This window comes from Hibiscus syriacus, unplaced genomic scaffold (assembly GCF_006381635.1).
Source record: "Hibiscus syriacus cultivar Baekdansim isolate YM2019G1 unplaced genomic scaffold, ASM638163v2 tig00110474_pilon, whole genome shotgun sequence".
In the NCBI taxonomy this organism is placed as follows: Eukaryota; Viridiplantae; Streptophyta; class Magnoliopsida; order Malvales; family Malvaceae; genus Hibiscus; species Hibiscus syriacus.
Window position 1 is genome coordinate 1,061,090 of NW_024062753.1, and position 13,606 is coordinate 1,074,695.

A 13,606-nucleotide genomic window follows, 5' to 3' on the forward strand; every position below is an offset into this window, starting at 1 on the left:
TTGATTAGATCAATTAGTGATTGACTCTCTTCAATAGGACCTTGTTCCTGGAATCCGATCAAATTGCACAAGTTTCATGTTATCCATACTGATAACTACAAAATGCCTCTGAAAAATACCTGGATTCTCTAGTGTGTTCCCTATGTACTACATAATTATTGTATCTGTTTTGAAATATGGTACATTGAAATCTATGGTTTACTGTTTATTGATACATCGACTTACTGGTGATGGTTTATGGACTATGACTGATATATGATTATTGGTTTTCACTGATATATGATAACAATGATTACGGACCTAATGTGACTCTCCATTAGGTTGGCTCCCTTTTGATGTGTGCTTAGGGTAAGCCCTACGGACCTAAGGATACATGCCCCAAAGTCTATCCTTAGGTTGGCTTCCTTTTTGCTGTGTACTTAAGGTAAGCCCTACGGACGCAGTTCTGGGGAACTGCGGATAGTGTATAGGAGAAAGGTTTAAACTACGAGTTTCAAAAGTTAAACTTCATTATGATTTTATGATGATTTACTGAACTATTACTCGTTTGTTGTACCTATTATGATTTTATCGTACTATTGGAACACACTAGACATCCTATTCGACTTCTTGAAATTGTGATGCTATGAATGTTTCTTGTGATCTGAGATCTTCATGGCTTCTATCTGATGAACTATAAGTGTAACCCCAAATTATCCCAAAAATTTGTATACGTCTGATTCAATAAGGAAATGATATGGCTTTATATTTATCTGCATGTCCTATAGCATCTTCTGGTAGTTCTGTATTACTGAGCTTTCCGAAGCTCACTCTATTACTCACAATTGTAGGTTAAAAGAATTGTACCAGTACGACTATCGACTTCAGTAAGGGAGTTCTTCCGGCGTTGTTTGCAGAGTATGGTACATGTGATTAGGGGGCATGTAATTGTATTTTGTTTTATATATGAGTCTGAAAATTTGGTTTATTTTTTTAATATTGATAAATCATTTTATTGGTTTATATGTTTAATAAAAGTTTTAAATTTTTTGCTATTTTTATGGTGGATCGCTCCGGTGGCCCTAATGTGACAACCTAGATCAGATCGGGTTACCCGTATCGGTCTGGGGGTTACACTCAATGTTATTTTGAAGTATTTTAGAATTTTGGGTTTAGAATATAATTGAATTATTTTGGAATTTGAGGTTTAGAATGAAATTGAGGATTGTTTTGTAAGTTTTAAAAGTTGGGGGACCTAAATGTAAGCACCTAAAAAGTTCTGTGACCATTTATATAATTTACCCTAATTTTCATAGCTGCAAACGTTGATCTCACTGCCACGTCAGCGTCTTCTAATGGCAGTGTAACGTCGGGACCATATTGCAAACGGACTAAATGTTGGGAGACTGTATTGCAAGTTTTAAAAGTTGGGGGACCTAAATGAACGTTTCAGAAAAGTTCAATGACAATTGCTATACTTTACCCTTAAATTATTAACGGAAGATTTAATTGGACTGTACATCCTTAAATTATAGTTTATATTTTAAATAAAATATCAAAATATCACTCTCATATCAATTAAACTCCTCTATACGTCTACGGGTGTATTCGGTTCGGTTCGGTTTGGTTTTTTATCAACAATTGAACCGAACCGAAATAAACGGATTTTCAATATTTAAACCGAAACTGAATAGTTAAAAAACCGAAAAAATCGAAATCGGTTTTTTTGGTTCGGTTCGATTTTTTTAACGGTTCGGGTTTTTCGGTTTGGTTTATCGGTTTTTCAATAAAAAAAATCACTTGAAACTATAATTTTTTTTACAAAAATTGCCTATTCGGTTCAATATGGAACAAATGGGTTCCATATGAAAAACCCGAACCGAATCAAAAAAATAAAACCTTTAAATCGAACCGTTTAAAGTCAACCCGAACCGAACCATTTAACTCGATTCGTGTCGATTTTTCGATTTTCTCGGTTTCGTTACTCAATCCTACGTCTACCCATCAATATGACTATAAAACACTTGAGGTTTATCAAAGCACTTGAGGTTTTAGGAGTTTGTTTTAGGGGATGGCTCAGGTTCAAGTTCAAGCACGAAATGGGAGTATTAACAATGGAACTGGAGCAGGGAATAACCAGCAATACATGACGACGATTTCGCTTTATGTTGGGGATTTGGATTATAGTGTGACTGAAACTCAGCTCTATTTCTCTCAAATGGGTCCAATCCTTACGGTTCGAGTTTGTAGAGTTATGTCGACCCGAATGTCCCTTGGTTACGGCCATGTCAACTATTGCAATCCTCAAGATGGTGAGTTTTCAATTTTTTTTGCGAATGCCTTTGTTTATTTGCCTTGTTTAATATTGAAATGTTGCTTTGATCATTTTCTATATTTGATCAATATAATTGATTAATGATTTAAAGATTTAACATGATTGTGAGAATGGAATACATTCATTATGCATAAATTTATCATTAAAGATTTAACATGATTTCATATTTTGAAAGGTGTAAAAATAAGAATTTCAAATTCCCAAATTCTATAGAGGTTCCAAATTCGCCAGTGTAAAAAATAATGTTTGCTATTTATTCTGCATGACCTGTTTTGTTTACTTAACAGCTGCAAGGGCATTGGAGCTTCTGAACTTTACCCCTTCGAATGGAATATCCGGATTATGTATTCCAACCGCGATCCCAATCTCCGTAAAAGTGGAACGGGGAATATATTTATGAAGGTAACAATAATTTGACTATCATCTGGGTTAAAAATCTGTGTTTCACAAATTCATAATTTCTTTTTCAATGTTATTTTTTCGGACATGTTGAATCTGCCAGAATTTAGATAAGGGAATTGATCACAGAGCTTTGCTCAATACGTTTTCGACATTTGGAAACATTCTATCTTGTAAGATAGCCACTGATTCTTCTGTCCAGTCAAAAGGTTAAGGCTTTGTGCAATTTGACAATGAGGATTCTGCCCAAAAAGCAATCCAGAAGTTGAATGGAATGCTATTGAATGAAAAGCAAGTCTATGTTGGCCCCTTTGTTCGCAAATAGGAAAGAGGCGCTTCTATTGAGAAGACTAAATTTAACAATGTCTATGTAAAGAATCTCTTGGATCAATAAGTGATGAAGATTTGAAGAAATTTTTTGGCGAATTCGGTACTATAACTAGTGTTGTGGTGATGTGGGGATCCGATGGGAAATGCAAGGGCTTTGGATTTATCAACTTTGAAATCGCCGATGACGCTGCTAGAGCTGTTGAGTCCCTCAATGGAAAGAAATTTGATGATGAAGAGTGGTATGTCGGGAAAGCTAAAATGAATTCTGAGAGGGAGGCTGAACTGAAGCTTCAATTTGAAATTTTGAGCAGACGATGAAAGAGGCAGCAGATAAATTTCAAGGAGCAAACTTGTATATTACGAATTTGGATGACAGCATAACTGATGAAAAACTTGAAGAGTTATTCTCTCTGTATGGTATCATAACGTCATGCAAGGTTGGTTAGCATGTTTTCTAGAATAGTGGAGTTTCATATTGATTCTGGTATCAGTTGGCTAGGCCGAAGTATATTTTTAAATGTAACAGGTAATGCGAGACCCTAGTGGAATAAGTAAAGGATCTGGGTTTGTTGCTTTTTCAACTCCAGAAGAAGCATCTCGAGCTGTAGGTCTACGATGTTGTATTTACTCTCATGATCGTTTCTTAAGCTAATGGATATTTTGGTCGGGTTTTTCTTTTTACTACTTGTATCCGTGTCAGACTTTGGCTATGGGGATATGACCTTAGAGAATCCTCTAAATACTTGCTAAAACTTGGGCAAATCTGACCATACCCTTGTTGTATACACCCTGGTTTGAGTAACATAGACTAACGGTTTCCATTTATATGACATCTCTCTGAGATGAATGGCAAAATGGTTATCAGCAAACCTCTATATGTTGAATTAGCTCAAAGGAAGGAGGAAAGGCGAGCCAGGTTGCAGGTGTGTTCCCTCAATATTTTCTTTGAGCTTTGACTGAGCTGTAATGAGGCAAAAAGATGGTTTTGATTCTTGATAAAACACGTGCTACCCCTTTTTACAGGCTCAATTTTCTCAAATGCGATCACTTGCAATGGGACCTTCAGCTGCACCACGTATGCCAATGTACTCACCTCGTCGTCCAAGTCTAGGACAGCAAATATTCTAAGGTCAAGGACCTCAGACCATTTTTCCTCCACAGGTAACTATTTATTTTACGTTTTAATTCCTTGCATTGTTAGTCATATGAGGTATATTTTGACTTCTTGAATTTTTGCATGTAATATTATTTTGTACACCTGGTTTAGAAATTTCTGATCTTGCTTGTGGATGTTTCTTCTGTCAGCCCGGATTTGGATATCAGCAGCAGCTTGACCCAGGTATGAGGCCTGGTGGGGCCCCGATGCCTAATTTCTATGTACCAATGGTTCAGAAAAGGTCAGCAGGGTCAGCGTCCTAACGGCAGAAGTGGTGGGGCCATTCAACAAAATCAGCAACCGGTTCCATTAATGTAGCAGCAGGTTTTGTCTTATCATTCCTTGGATTTTCTAAGATCTTTGATAAATATGTTCATATTTGTTAATACTTCCTCTGATGGTTCACTTAATGACAGATGTTACCCCGAGGACGGGTCTATCGCTATCCGCCAGGGCGATCTGATGGTTCAGTGCCTACTGGTGGCATGCTCTCTGTTCCGTATGACATTGGTGGCATGCCAATGCGCGATGCATCACTTTCTCAGCCGATTCCAATAGGGGCGTTGGCCTCGGCTCTTGCAAATGCTACTCTGGAACAGCAAAGAACAGTATGCACTGCTTTGTTTGACATGTTTATTATTTTATGTTTTGTATATTTCTGCTGTCCAAGTCTAGTTATACTTGTAGCATAACACGAGGCCTTTTGATAATGTTAAAATGGTTAGTTACACAAACTTTCTTTGTAAAAGTTAATTTCCATCTTATACTAATGGTTTGGTGAAACGGGTTAGAAAAACTCCGCTTTGTTGTTTATTTATTTAATTCTTTAAAATGTTTCAGTATAAGTTTCCAAAAATGCTTAGCTTGCATTATTCAAGTTAACCGAAAATTTTAAATTCTATGAATGTGTAGATGCTGGGGGAGAATCTCTATCTAGTTGTTGAACAGGTTGAGCCTGAAACAGCAGCTAAAGTAACCGGGATGCTCCTTGAGATGGACCAGACGGAGGTTTTGCATTTGCTCGAGTCACCAGAAGCTCTGAAAGCCAAGGTTGTGGAAGCTATGGACGTTCTCCGAACTGTTGCTCAGATGCAGCAGAGTGGTGGTGCGGCTGATCAGCTGGCTTCATTATCATAAATTGATAACATTGTCCCTTGAGTTCGATACTATAATATGAGTAAACATCTTAGTGTTGCCTTTAACGAGTTCCAATGAGTTGCATATTTAGTCAGGTATGCGGTTTTGGTTCAAGTTTTTTTTCGAGTTTTTTTGGGGTGACTCGGATTATGGCACTTTCATTGTCTTCCATCATTTTCTTTGTATTGAATTGATTATTTTGTGACTTTGGGTAAAAAAAATTCCGGTCTCATCAAGCTGGATGAGATTTTGATCACTTCTGTTTTGGTTGCATTAATGTTTTGTTCATATCATATTCGTATATATTTCACGTGTTATCGAATGAGTGCTCCCACGTATTGATTTTAGAAGAAGATTTTTTCCTTGTCTAATGCCTTTTCTCGCGCAACTAGTGCTGATGAAATGCCTTTTGACCAATAGAAAGAAAGAGATGGCAGCTCAGGCCGGGAGTCGAACCCCGGAAGAACGGTAGCTTCAATCAAAAGGAGATGGGACTCGTTCTTGAGCCTAAAAATAGGCTTATTTGTAAGTTAAGTGTCCAAAGTATATCTTTTATTGACATTAGGTATTTTAATTTTTTTTTTATCAAAATAAGTATTTAAAATTTCATTTCATAATTATTTTCAAATCACCGATTAAAAAATCACTATCTTTCATTAATGAATGCTTTTTATGCTTTTTAACTTTTTTAAATCAAATTTATTATTACAAGTGAAATGGACGGATTTTTAGTAGTTGAGATTTTGATTTTACTTGCAAATAGATGAATTTGAACCATCAAAATATTAAGTATTAATTTTTGGGACTTGAGGTTACCAATATTTATAAAAAGAAAAATTGAGAATGAAGGTGTTACATATCATGTATTTATTAGACGATTTCCTAATGTTAAATCTAAAACTGGAAACATAATAAAATATAAGACCCGTATTTTGATAAAAAAAAAAATAATTAAGCATATAAAATCAATAATAATTTAGACGTTTATTTTGTAATTAAATCTTAAAAGTAAGAAACAATACTCCAAAAATATAATACATGAGGTAGATTTTGACTTGATCGAGGTTTTACCTTGTGTAATTTTCTTTTAATCTTTAATTTAGAAACAGATTTAGAAATGATTCGTCTTGTCCGACTTGGGACGCCAGCTGTTTCTGTTAACAATGTTTGGAAAGCTATTCATACATTTTGAGGGTTTACCGCGGATTAAAGTTTTTATGTGGCTTGTTTGTCGAAAAAGAGTTATGACTAATGGAGAGAGGGTTCGACGCCACATATCTTTTGATAGTAGTTGTCGAATCTGTGGTGCCGTGGTGGAAGACATTGACCACATTCTTCGCAGGTGTCCTCCTGCTTATCATGTGTGGAGGGATTTGATACAACCTGACAAGTTATCAACGTTTCTCTACCAAGACCTTGATGCGTGGATGCAAGCAAACATAACAGGTTCAATAAGGTTTGCTAAACCAAGTGAGAACTGGGACCTACTTTTGGTTCAATTATTTGGAATTTATGGCTGATGAGAAATGCTAGAGTTCTTGAAAAATCCATTGAGAAAGAGGGTAGTGTTCTTGATCGCAGCAGGCACCTTGTGGAGTTATCCTTGAAAGCCATGGAGGAATGCAAGACTTAACTCTCCAGCGCGGCACATTGTTGTTAGTGGTCCTTCCCATTGGTATCCTCCGACTGAAAACTGGATCAAGGTTAACACTGATGGTGCTCGCCGAGGAAGTGATGGATACGCTTCGTGTGGAGGAGTGGCTCGTGACAATCTTGGGGTTTGGAAGTTCGAGTTTTCCAAGTTCATTGGAGTCTGTTCGGTTACTGAAGCTGAGATTTGGGGCGCATATACGGGTCTGTTGTTAGCTTGGGATGCTGGTTTTCGCTTTATTGTGATTGAAGTCGATAGTTTGGAAGCTCTCCATTTTCTTCGAAATGATTCCAATGTTGTTCATCATTAATGTTGGCATTAGGCTGAGCTTAGGAAGCGTAATTGAGTTGTGAAAGTGAGCATATTCGACGTGAAGGTAATAAGGCAGCCGACGCGCTTACAAGGAGTGCAAATGGTGATGAATTGGAGCTATCTATCTTTGAGGATCCCCCTGCAGCTGCTGTTCGTTTGCTGCATGAAGATAATAAGTACCTAAAGGTTGAAGCAGCTTTCTGGTTTTGCTTTATTCTTTTATTTTGTTTTGTTGAACCTTTGCACCTGTGTATCTTATTATTTGCTCATTGCTTGAATCTATACTAATTTGGTATATTTTCCTTCTGGCTTTCGTGTTTTGTGTGTGATGCCTTGGATACCACAATGGATATCAGTTGACAATTACGTTGAAGTTAGAAGGTTAAGAAACATGCGAATTAATTTGTTATTAATCCCTATACAGACGAGAAGTAGTAGCCGGCAGTGTGGTTGTTGGGAGTCTTTGGGTAATGTTTACCTCGGGTGAACCCTTACGGTTGTCTTATTTCCTCTTCCCCACTATCCATTGTGGTTTCTCCCTAAGCCTATCAACGATTGTGGACCGGGTCTTATGTTGCTTGAAATGGTCATTGATCAGGAGCCACGGGTGAGAGCGCCGATGGCCTTTTTGTTCGAAATAGGATTCACCATCACTTTGAGACACGTGTTAGTACGAACTAGACTGAGCAGAACAGCATGAATTGGACTGTATGAATACACATGTCAACAACTCTTATAGTATTAATCATTGTACTTTGATTAATTTTTGTCTTACACTATTAAAATTTTGAAATTTATATTCTAACACAAATGGTATAAGGTAGTAGTACGGTTATATACATACTTCTAAAAAGAATTAAATTAGAAAATATAAATAGCAAAAATTAATAACATAATTTGATTTTAAAATTTAATAATTGTCATTTTAATTAAAATTTTAAAATCTAAAGATTAAATATATAACATGTATATAGTATTAGGGACTAATGGCCGAATTCAACCCTCCAAATCATACCATATATACCGTTAAAAGCGCGCAAACAGCTAACCCTGGATGCGAGAAGGAAAATAAATAAATATCTGGTTGACATTAGGGGAAATGCTCACGTGCTGCCGTTAATATATGACTTAAAAAAAAAGTGATACCAATTTTTTTATTGTTGTGTATAATAAAATCGATAAAAATTATTGAAAAAATTATTATTTCTATTGGATTTGTTATTATTTTAGTATTTTATCGGGTTTCTTAACAAAACCGGTAAAAGCGCTATCGGTTTTGTTATTGTTGTGAATAACAAAACCGGTAAAAATTATCAAAAATATTATTATTTCTATCGGTTTTGTTATTATGTTGGCATTTTACCGGGTTTCTTAACAAAACCGATAAAAGCGCTACCGGTTTTGTTGTTTTTTTATCGGTTTTGTTATTGTTGGGCATTTTACCGGAAATTTTAAAAAACATTAATGTTTTAGGTATAAATAATAATGTTTTAGGTAATTTTTACCGGTTTTCTTATGCCCAACAATAACAAAACCGGTAAAAATAGACTTTTTTAATGACAAAATTAGAAAACACAAAGATTTGTTTCTATCATTTTGTCCAGTATAGTTCTCAAACATAAAATTTTCAAAACAGTGTCGATACATTTATTGTAAGTATCGATCATCAAAACATCGAATCCAATTATTATAAAGTAATAGGTAAAATATATCTGTTTAATGAGAGAATAGATAAATATATATGTCGATACATTTTCTAAAAGTATCGACCCAAAAACACGAAACTGATAATTATAATGTAATAGGTAAATTTATAATGTAAACGGTATAAATATATCAGTTTTATAATAGAATATGTCAACATAATGTATCGACACAAATTTAAAAAGTGTCGATACATTTTGTCCAGAATGAATGTCAAACGAGGTGCACGCACAAAGTATCGATACATTTATTAAAAGTATCGATATCAAAAACATAGAAACCGATAATTACAATGTAATATGTAAATTTACAATGTACCCGGTAAAAATATACCGATTTTATGAGAAAATAAGTCTACATAAAGCATCGACACGTTTTAAGTTTGTGACGATACTTTTTTTCAGAATGAATGCCCAACGAGGTGCACGCATAAAGTGTCGATACATTTAAAATTGTATCGATCTCAAAAACATCGAAACCAATCATTATAATGTAATAAATAAATTTACAATGTTATCGGTATAAATATACCGGTTTAATTAGAAAATAGGTCAATATAAGTACTACTTATTACATTATATAAGCGCGACCTAATATGTTATTATACTTAATAATATTTCCGGTTAAATGTATATTTTATTATATAAACGCTACTTAATATGTTATTGTATTTGATAATATTTTCGATTAAATGCTTATTTTATTATATAAACGCTACCTATTACATTATATAAGCGATACTTAATATATTATTGTACTTGATAATATTTTCAGTTAAATAATATAACATAACTAATATAAATTTTAACCGATCACTTATTTATCAAATCTCATATTTTTTAAGCGTTGCACACCAGAATTTCCCTGACATTGGCCCAAGATATTATTATCGCTCTTGATTACGTGGCACTTATCTGATTTAATCACACGTTTAAAAGCGTCGCATTGCAGCCCTTTATTGGCGCCCCTAGCAACAACACCGCCTCTCTCTCTCTCTCTCTCTCTATTTTCTATGTCAATTCGAAGGAATATTTTCCCTTTAAATTCTAAACAATCTTCACGTTTTTCTTATTCTCCGGTTTGAAAGCACAGCAAAAAAGGAAAATAAACTTCAATGGAACATAATCTCCGGCTGAATTTTCCTGCTCCGGCTCCGGATCCGGATCCTTTGGCCTGTCTCAATGAGTTGACTCAGACGAACTCGGAATCATCCGCCTCTGGTGTAACCATTGAGAGCTTCCGAGATCCTACTGCTAATGCAACACCGGTAATTTACTTTTTTTTCTTCCTTTTTTCTTTTAACTGAACTTTTTTCTTTGAATTATAGCTTTGTTTGTGTTGTTCTTCGTCTATGATTTTTAGTGTTTAGTTTTTGTTGATATCATGATTTGACTGCTGAAAAATTGTTTATGTTCTTTTATTTTTCTGAAAAATGGCGGCTTGATTTGCAGTTATAAAGGAACAATAGAGAGAAATAGAGTTCCTTCATTTTAGATGCTGATGCTGATTATAGGATAGCGTGATAATGATGTTTTTATTTTTATTTATTTTCCATTTTCATTTTTGCAGTTAATGATGTTTTGTTGTTAAAAACGAAGACTAATAAATAATTTTTGTTTTGCAAGTTTTCCGTTGTGCATCTACAGATCTTTGTATGAGAATCTCAGTTGTTATATAGCTTGATAAATTGACACGATTTAGTTTTTTGGAGTAGAGAAATGAAAGTTCACAGTAAAATTATGACTGATTTCTTTATTTAGCGCCTAGTAAGCGCTGTTTGTTTGAATCAATTGTTTAACGGGGCATTGTTATTGCAAAATCTTGTAGTTCTAAATAAATGGACACTATGGATTTAGATATTGCATTATGAAACATACTCTTAACTTACAATCATAGAGCAAAAGTTTTTATTTTTCATTTACTCGTTTGTACCTTCTTGATTTGTTTGTGGGGAAGCAACTCCTTAAATATTTAGAAGAATTTTTGTTTCCAGTATTAATGGAAAATGAGATATAATTTCAACGAATTGCCAGCAAAAATAACCACCGCAAGCTCAAAACAAGGGTTCACTATCAATGTCTCTGATTTCTATTGCACAAAATAGAGCCGAAGAGAACATTGCACCATTCATTCCCTCTACATGCATGCTCAAAACCTGATGATATGGTACTCGAGGTGACTTAGCTTGCCAATTTGTACTTCATTTTTTTCTTCTTCTAAAAGATGATTGAATTTCTAAAAAAAGTTAATAGAGGATGCTGGTTATGACTTATATTTCTCACTTTATATAAATGGAATTGGCTACATCATTGTTCATTGCTGGGTTTTTATACTATTTATAATATGCCATTCTGTTCTTTTATGTTTTAGAAGCTTTATTAAAGTATAAAATGGTGGATTGAGACCAAAGGTTGGATGAATGATCTGGAATAGTCCCATATTCTTGTTTAACATGCTATATGAATATTGAAGATATACTGAGGTTGAATGCAAGATTTGTGAAATAACTCAAAGACCCTTAAATGGAAGAAGATAGTTTTCAGTTGGATTAATTGATTATTATTATTTTTTTACTTGAGTTATCACATATTAGTTTCTTCCCTTTGTTTTTTCCATGGGTCATTGTGCTATTATGGAGATCTATTGTTTGGCCTTTTGAGGAGGAGAATGTGTGTACGTATAATGTATTATCTTTTTTATGACCATTGGGATCTAGTTCTCTGTAGAATTTCAGCATGCTCCAGTTGCCTCTATTTAAGTACAACACCTCCATTAAGGGTCTTCCAACATTGATTAAAGTTTTGTCGGGCACATTTTCCTTCTATTTTCGTTGATAAATTCTACCCAAGAAATATAAAAAGGTGGGGAGATTAGGTAGAACCTAACAGAATAAGCCTTCAGCTATTTGAAATATTTGGTGGTTTATTTACCACTTTATGGTCGTTTTATATTTTTTAGCAGGGTGAAACTATGGTTTGGACAAACAAGAAGCACGATTCGTATCTTGGGTTCTTAGAGGCATCATTTGTTAAGCAGTTGCATTATTCTAATAGTTTGCGAGGCTGTCACCCACGAGAGGAAATGTGGGAGCCATGTCCAACTCAATTCTGTGCCGAAGTACATAATTCTTCTCATCAGGTCAGAAACTTACTCTGTTTTTCATCTTCACCTTATGGTTTCACCTTAATTATTTTCCTTGCTTCAGTAAGTTATCTCAATTCTCTTTTCAGTTTTTGGCTCTACAAGGTGGCCGCTACCAGAAGAGCTATGACCCGTTGTTGGACAGCACTGCTGATTCTAGAGGTAACCGGGAAAGTCTGTTACATCATTTTACGTCTGAAGGCAAAAGAAGCTCAAAAACATTTTCTCTTTCAAGAGAAACTTTGGTTGCCGATGGTGGAACGTACTCGAGAAGTGACATGTCCTTAGGTGGCTGCACCACTGGTAAATCTGGCCTCAATCTGCAAGAAAAATTTCCTCTTCCTATTACCTTCATTCATTTCTTTATGAGTTTCTCCATTCCATGCTAACCGGTGTATACTTTTAACTTATGCATTGCACTTTCCCAGGTACATGCATAATCTTCGTAGAGATTTATGTAAACAGAAATGTTTTCTTCTCCACGTATGCTTATGATGTGAATATTTGTTTGAATGAGCCTTTTTGTGGAGAGAAATTTTATATTTTTTCTCGAGTCAAACGTGGAATGGTGGCTGTATTTTTTATTTAACAGAAGTATTTGGTCTTTAATAGTGGTTTCGGATCAGAATTTTGTCGATGAAGACCAAAGAGAAAAGACCAGTTGTGTCTCTAGGGTGTAACGCTCGAAGATGAACACAATATATGATGCTTCATCTACCGAAAGTCCAACGTTCAATACTTTCTAAAGAAGAGTCGACTTTCGACTAATGAATCGAAAATAAAGATCAATGATACATATATTTGGCCGTGAGAGAAATTCGGCAAGTTCTCACCCGGTGCTCTTTTCATGAAGAACGCAAATACAAATGGATGGAGAAAACATGGTGATTTTGCAGTTAGAAGATTTGGTATAGATATAGATGGAATTCTTTTGTCTTTTTTGTCCTCTATTATTAGATCCGAGCTGTGAGCTCCTCTATGCCTAACTTGCATGCTAAGTTATCTTCTGCCGGGTATATGAAGTTTATGATATGTGTAAAAGATTAGGCTATTCCGATACATCGTATTTTCATTTTATTTTGAATGTCCATGAGAATATCTCTCGTCCCTATAGTTCTTTTTCAGCTTCTTTTTTTATATATAAAATATTATTATCTTATTCATTAAAAATTATTTTTATAAATAATCATAGATGGAATGATAAAATTTTATATATGAACTTTAAGATTTTACATAACGCCCTTGCTCGGTCTTAGCTTATCTGATTTATTTAATTAAAATTTGTGTAATAATAATAAGCACCATGCTGCTGATATGTTATTCCAATTTCCAACTGCCATTGTACAAACAAATTGGCGCGGATGACCAGTTGATATGGAGAGAGAGTTCCGTGTTTTATTAACTCCTTTCCGCCACACCTAACTAACTCCCTCCACCGCAACGGCTAGTCGTCAGCCGAAGC

The 13,606-nt window shown here is 34.9% G+C and overlaps 1 protein-coding gene and 1 pseudogene across 2 annotated transcripts; both read left to right on the forward strand.

Annotated features, from left to right (window-relative positions):
* Positions 1–2,008: 2,008 nt before the first annotated feature.
* On the forward strand, positions 2,009–5,357 carry LOC120128064 (annotated as a pseudogene).
* A 4,623-nt stretch (positions 5,358–9,980) lies between these two features.
* LOC120128067 (cold-regulated protein 28-like) lies at positions 9,981–13,205 on the forward strand. 2 transcript variants are annotated; one of them, XM_039145850.1, is made up of 4 exons: positions 9,981–10,270; positions 11,962–12,141; positions 12,234–12,447; positions 12,757–13,205. In XM_039145850.1, the coding sequence occupies exons 1-4, from the start codon at positions 10,118–10,120 to the stop codon at positions 12,822–12,824; spliced, it is 615 nt and encodes a 204-aa protein (XP_039001781.1). In that variant the 5' UTR covers positions 9,981–10,117; the 3' UTR covers positions 12,825–13,205. The 2 variants fall into 2 exon arrangements, with proteins under 2 accessions (XP_039001781.1, XP_039001782.1); XM_039145851.1 differs by having other exon boundaries at positions 11,965–12,141.
* Positions 13,206–13,606: the final 401 nt, after the last annotated feature.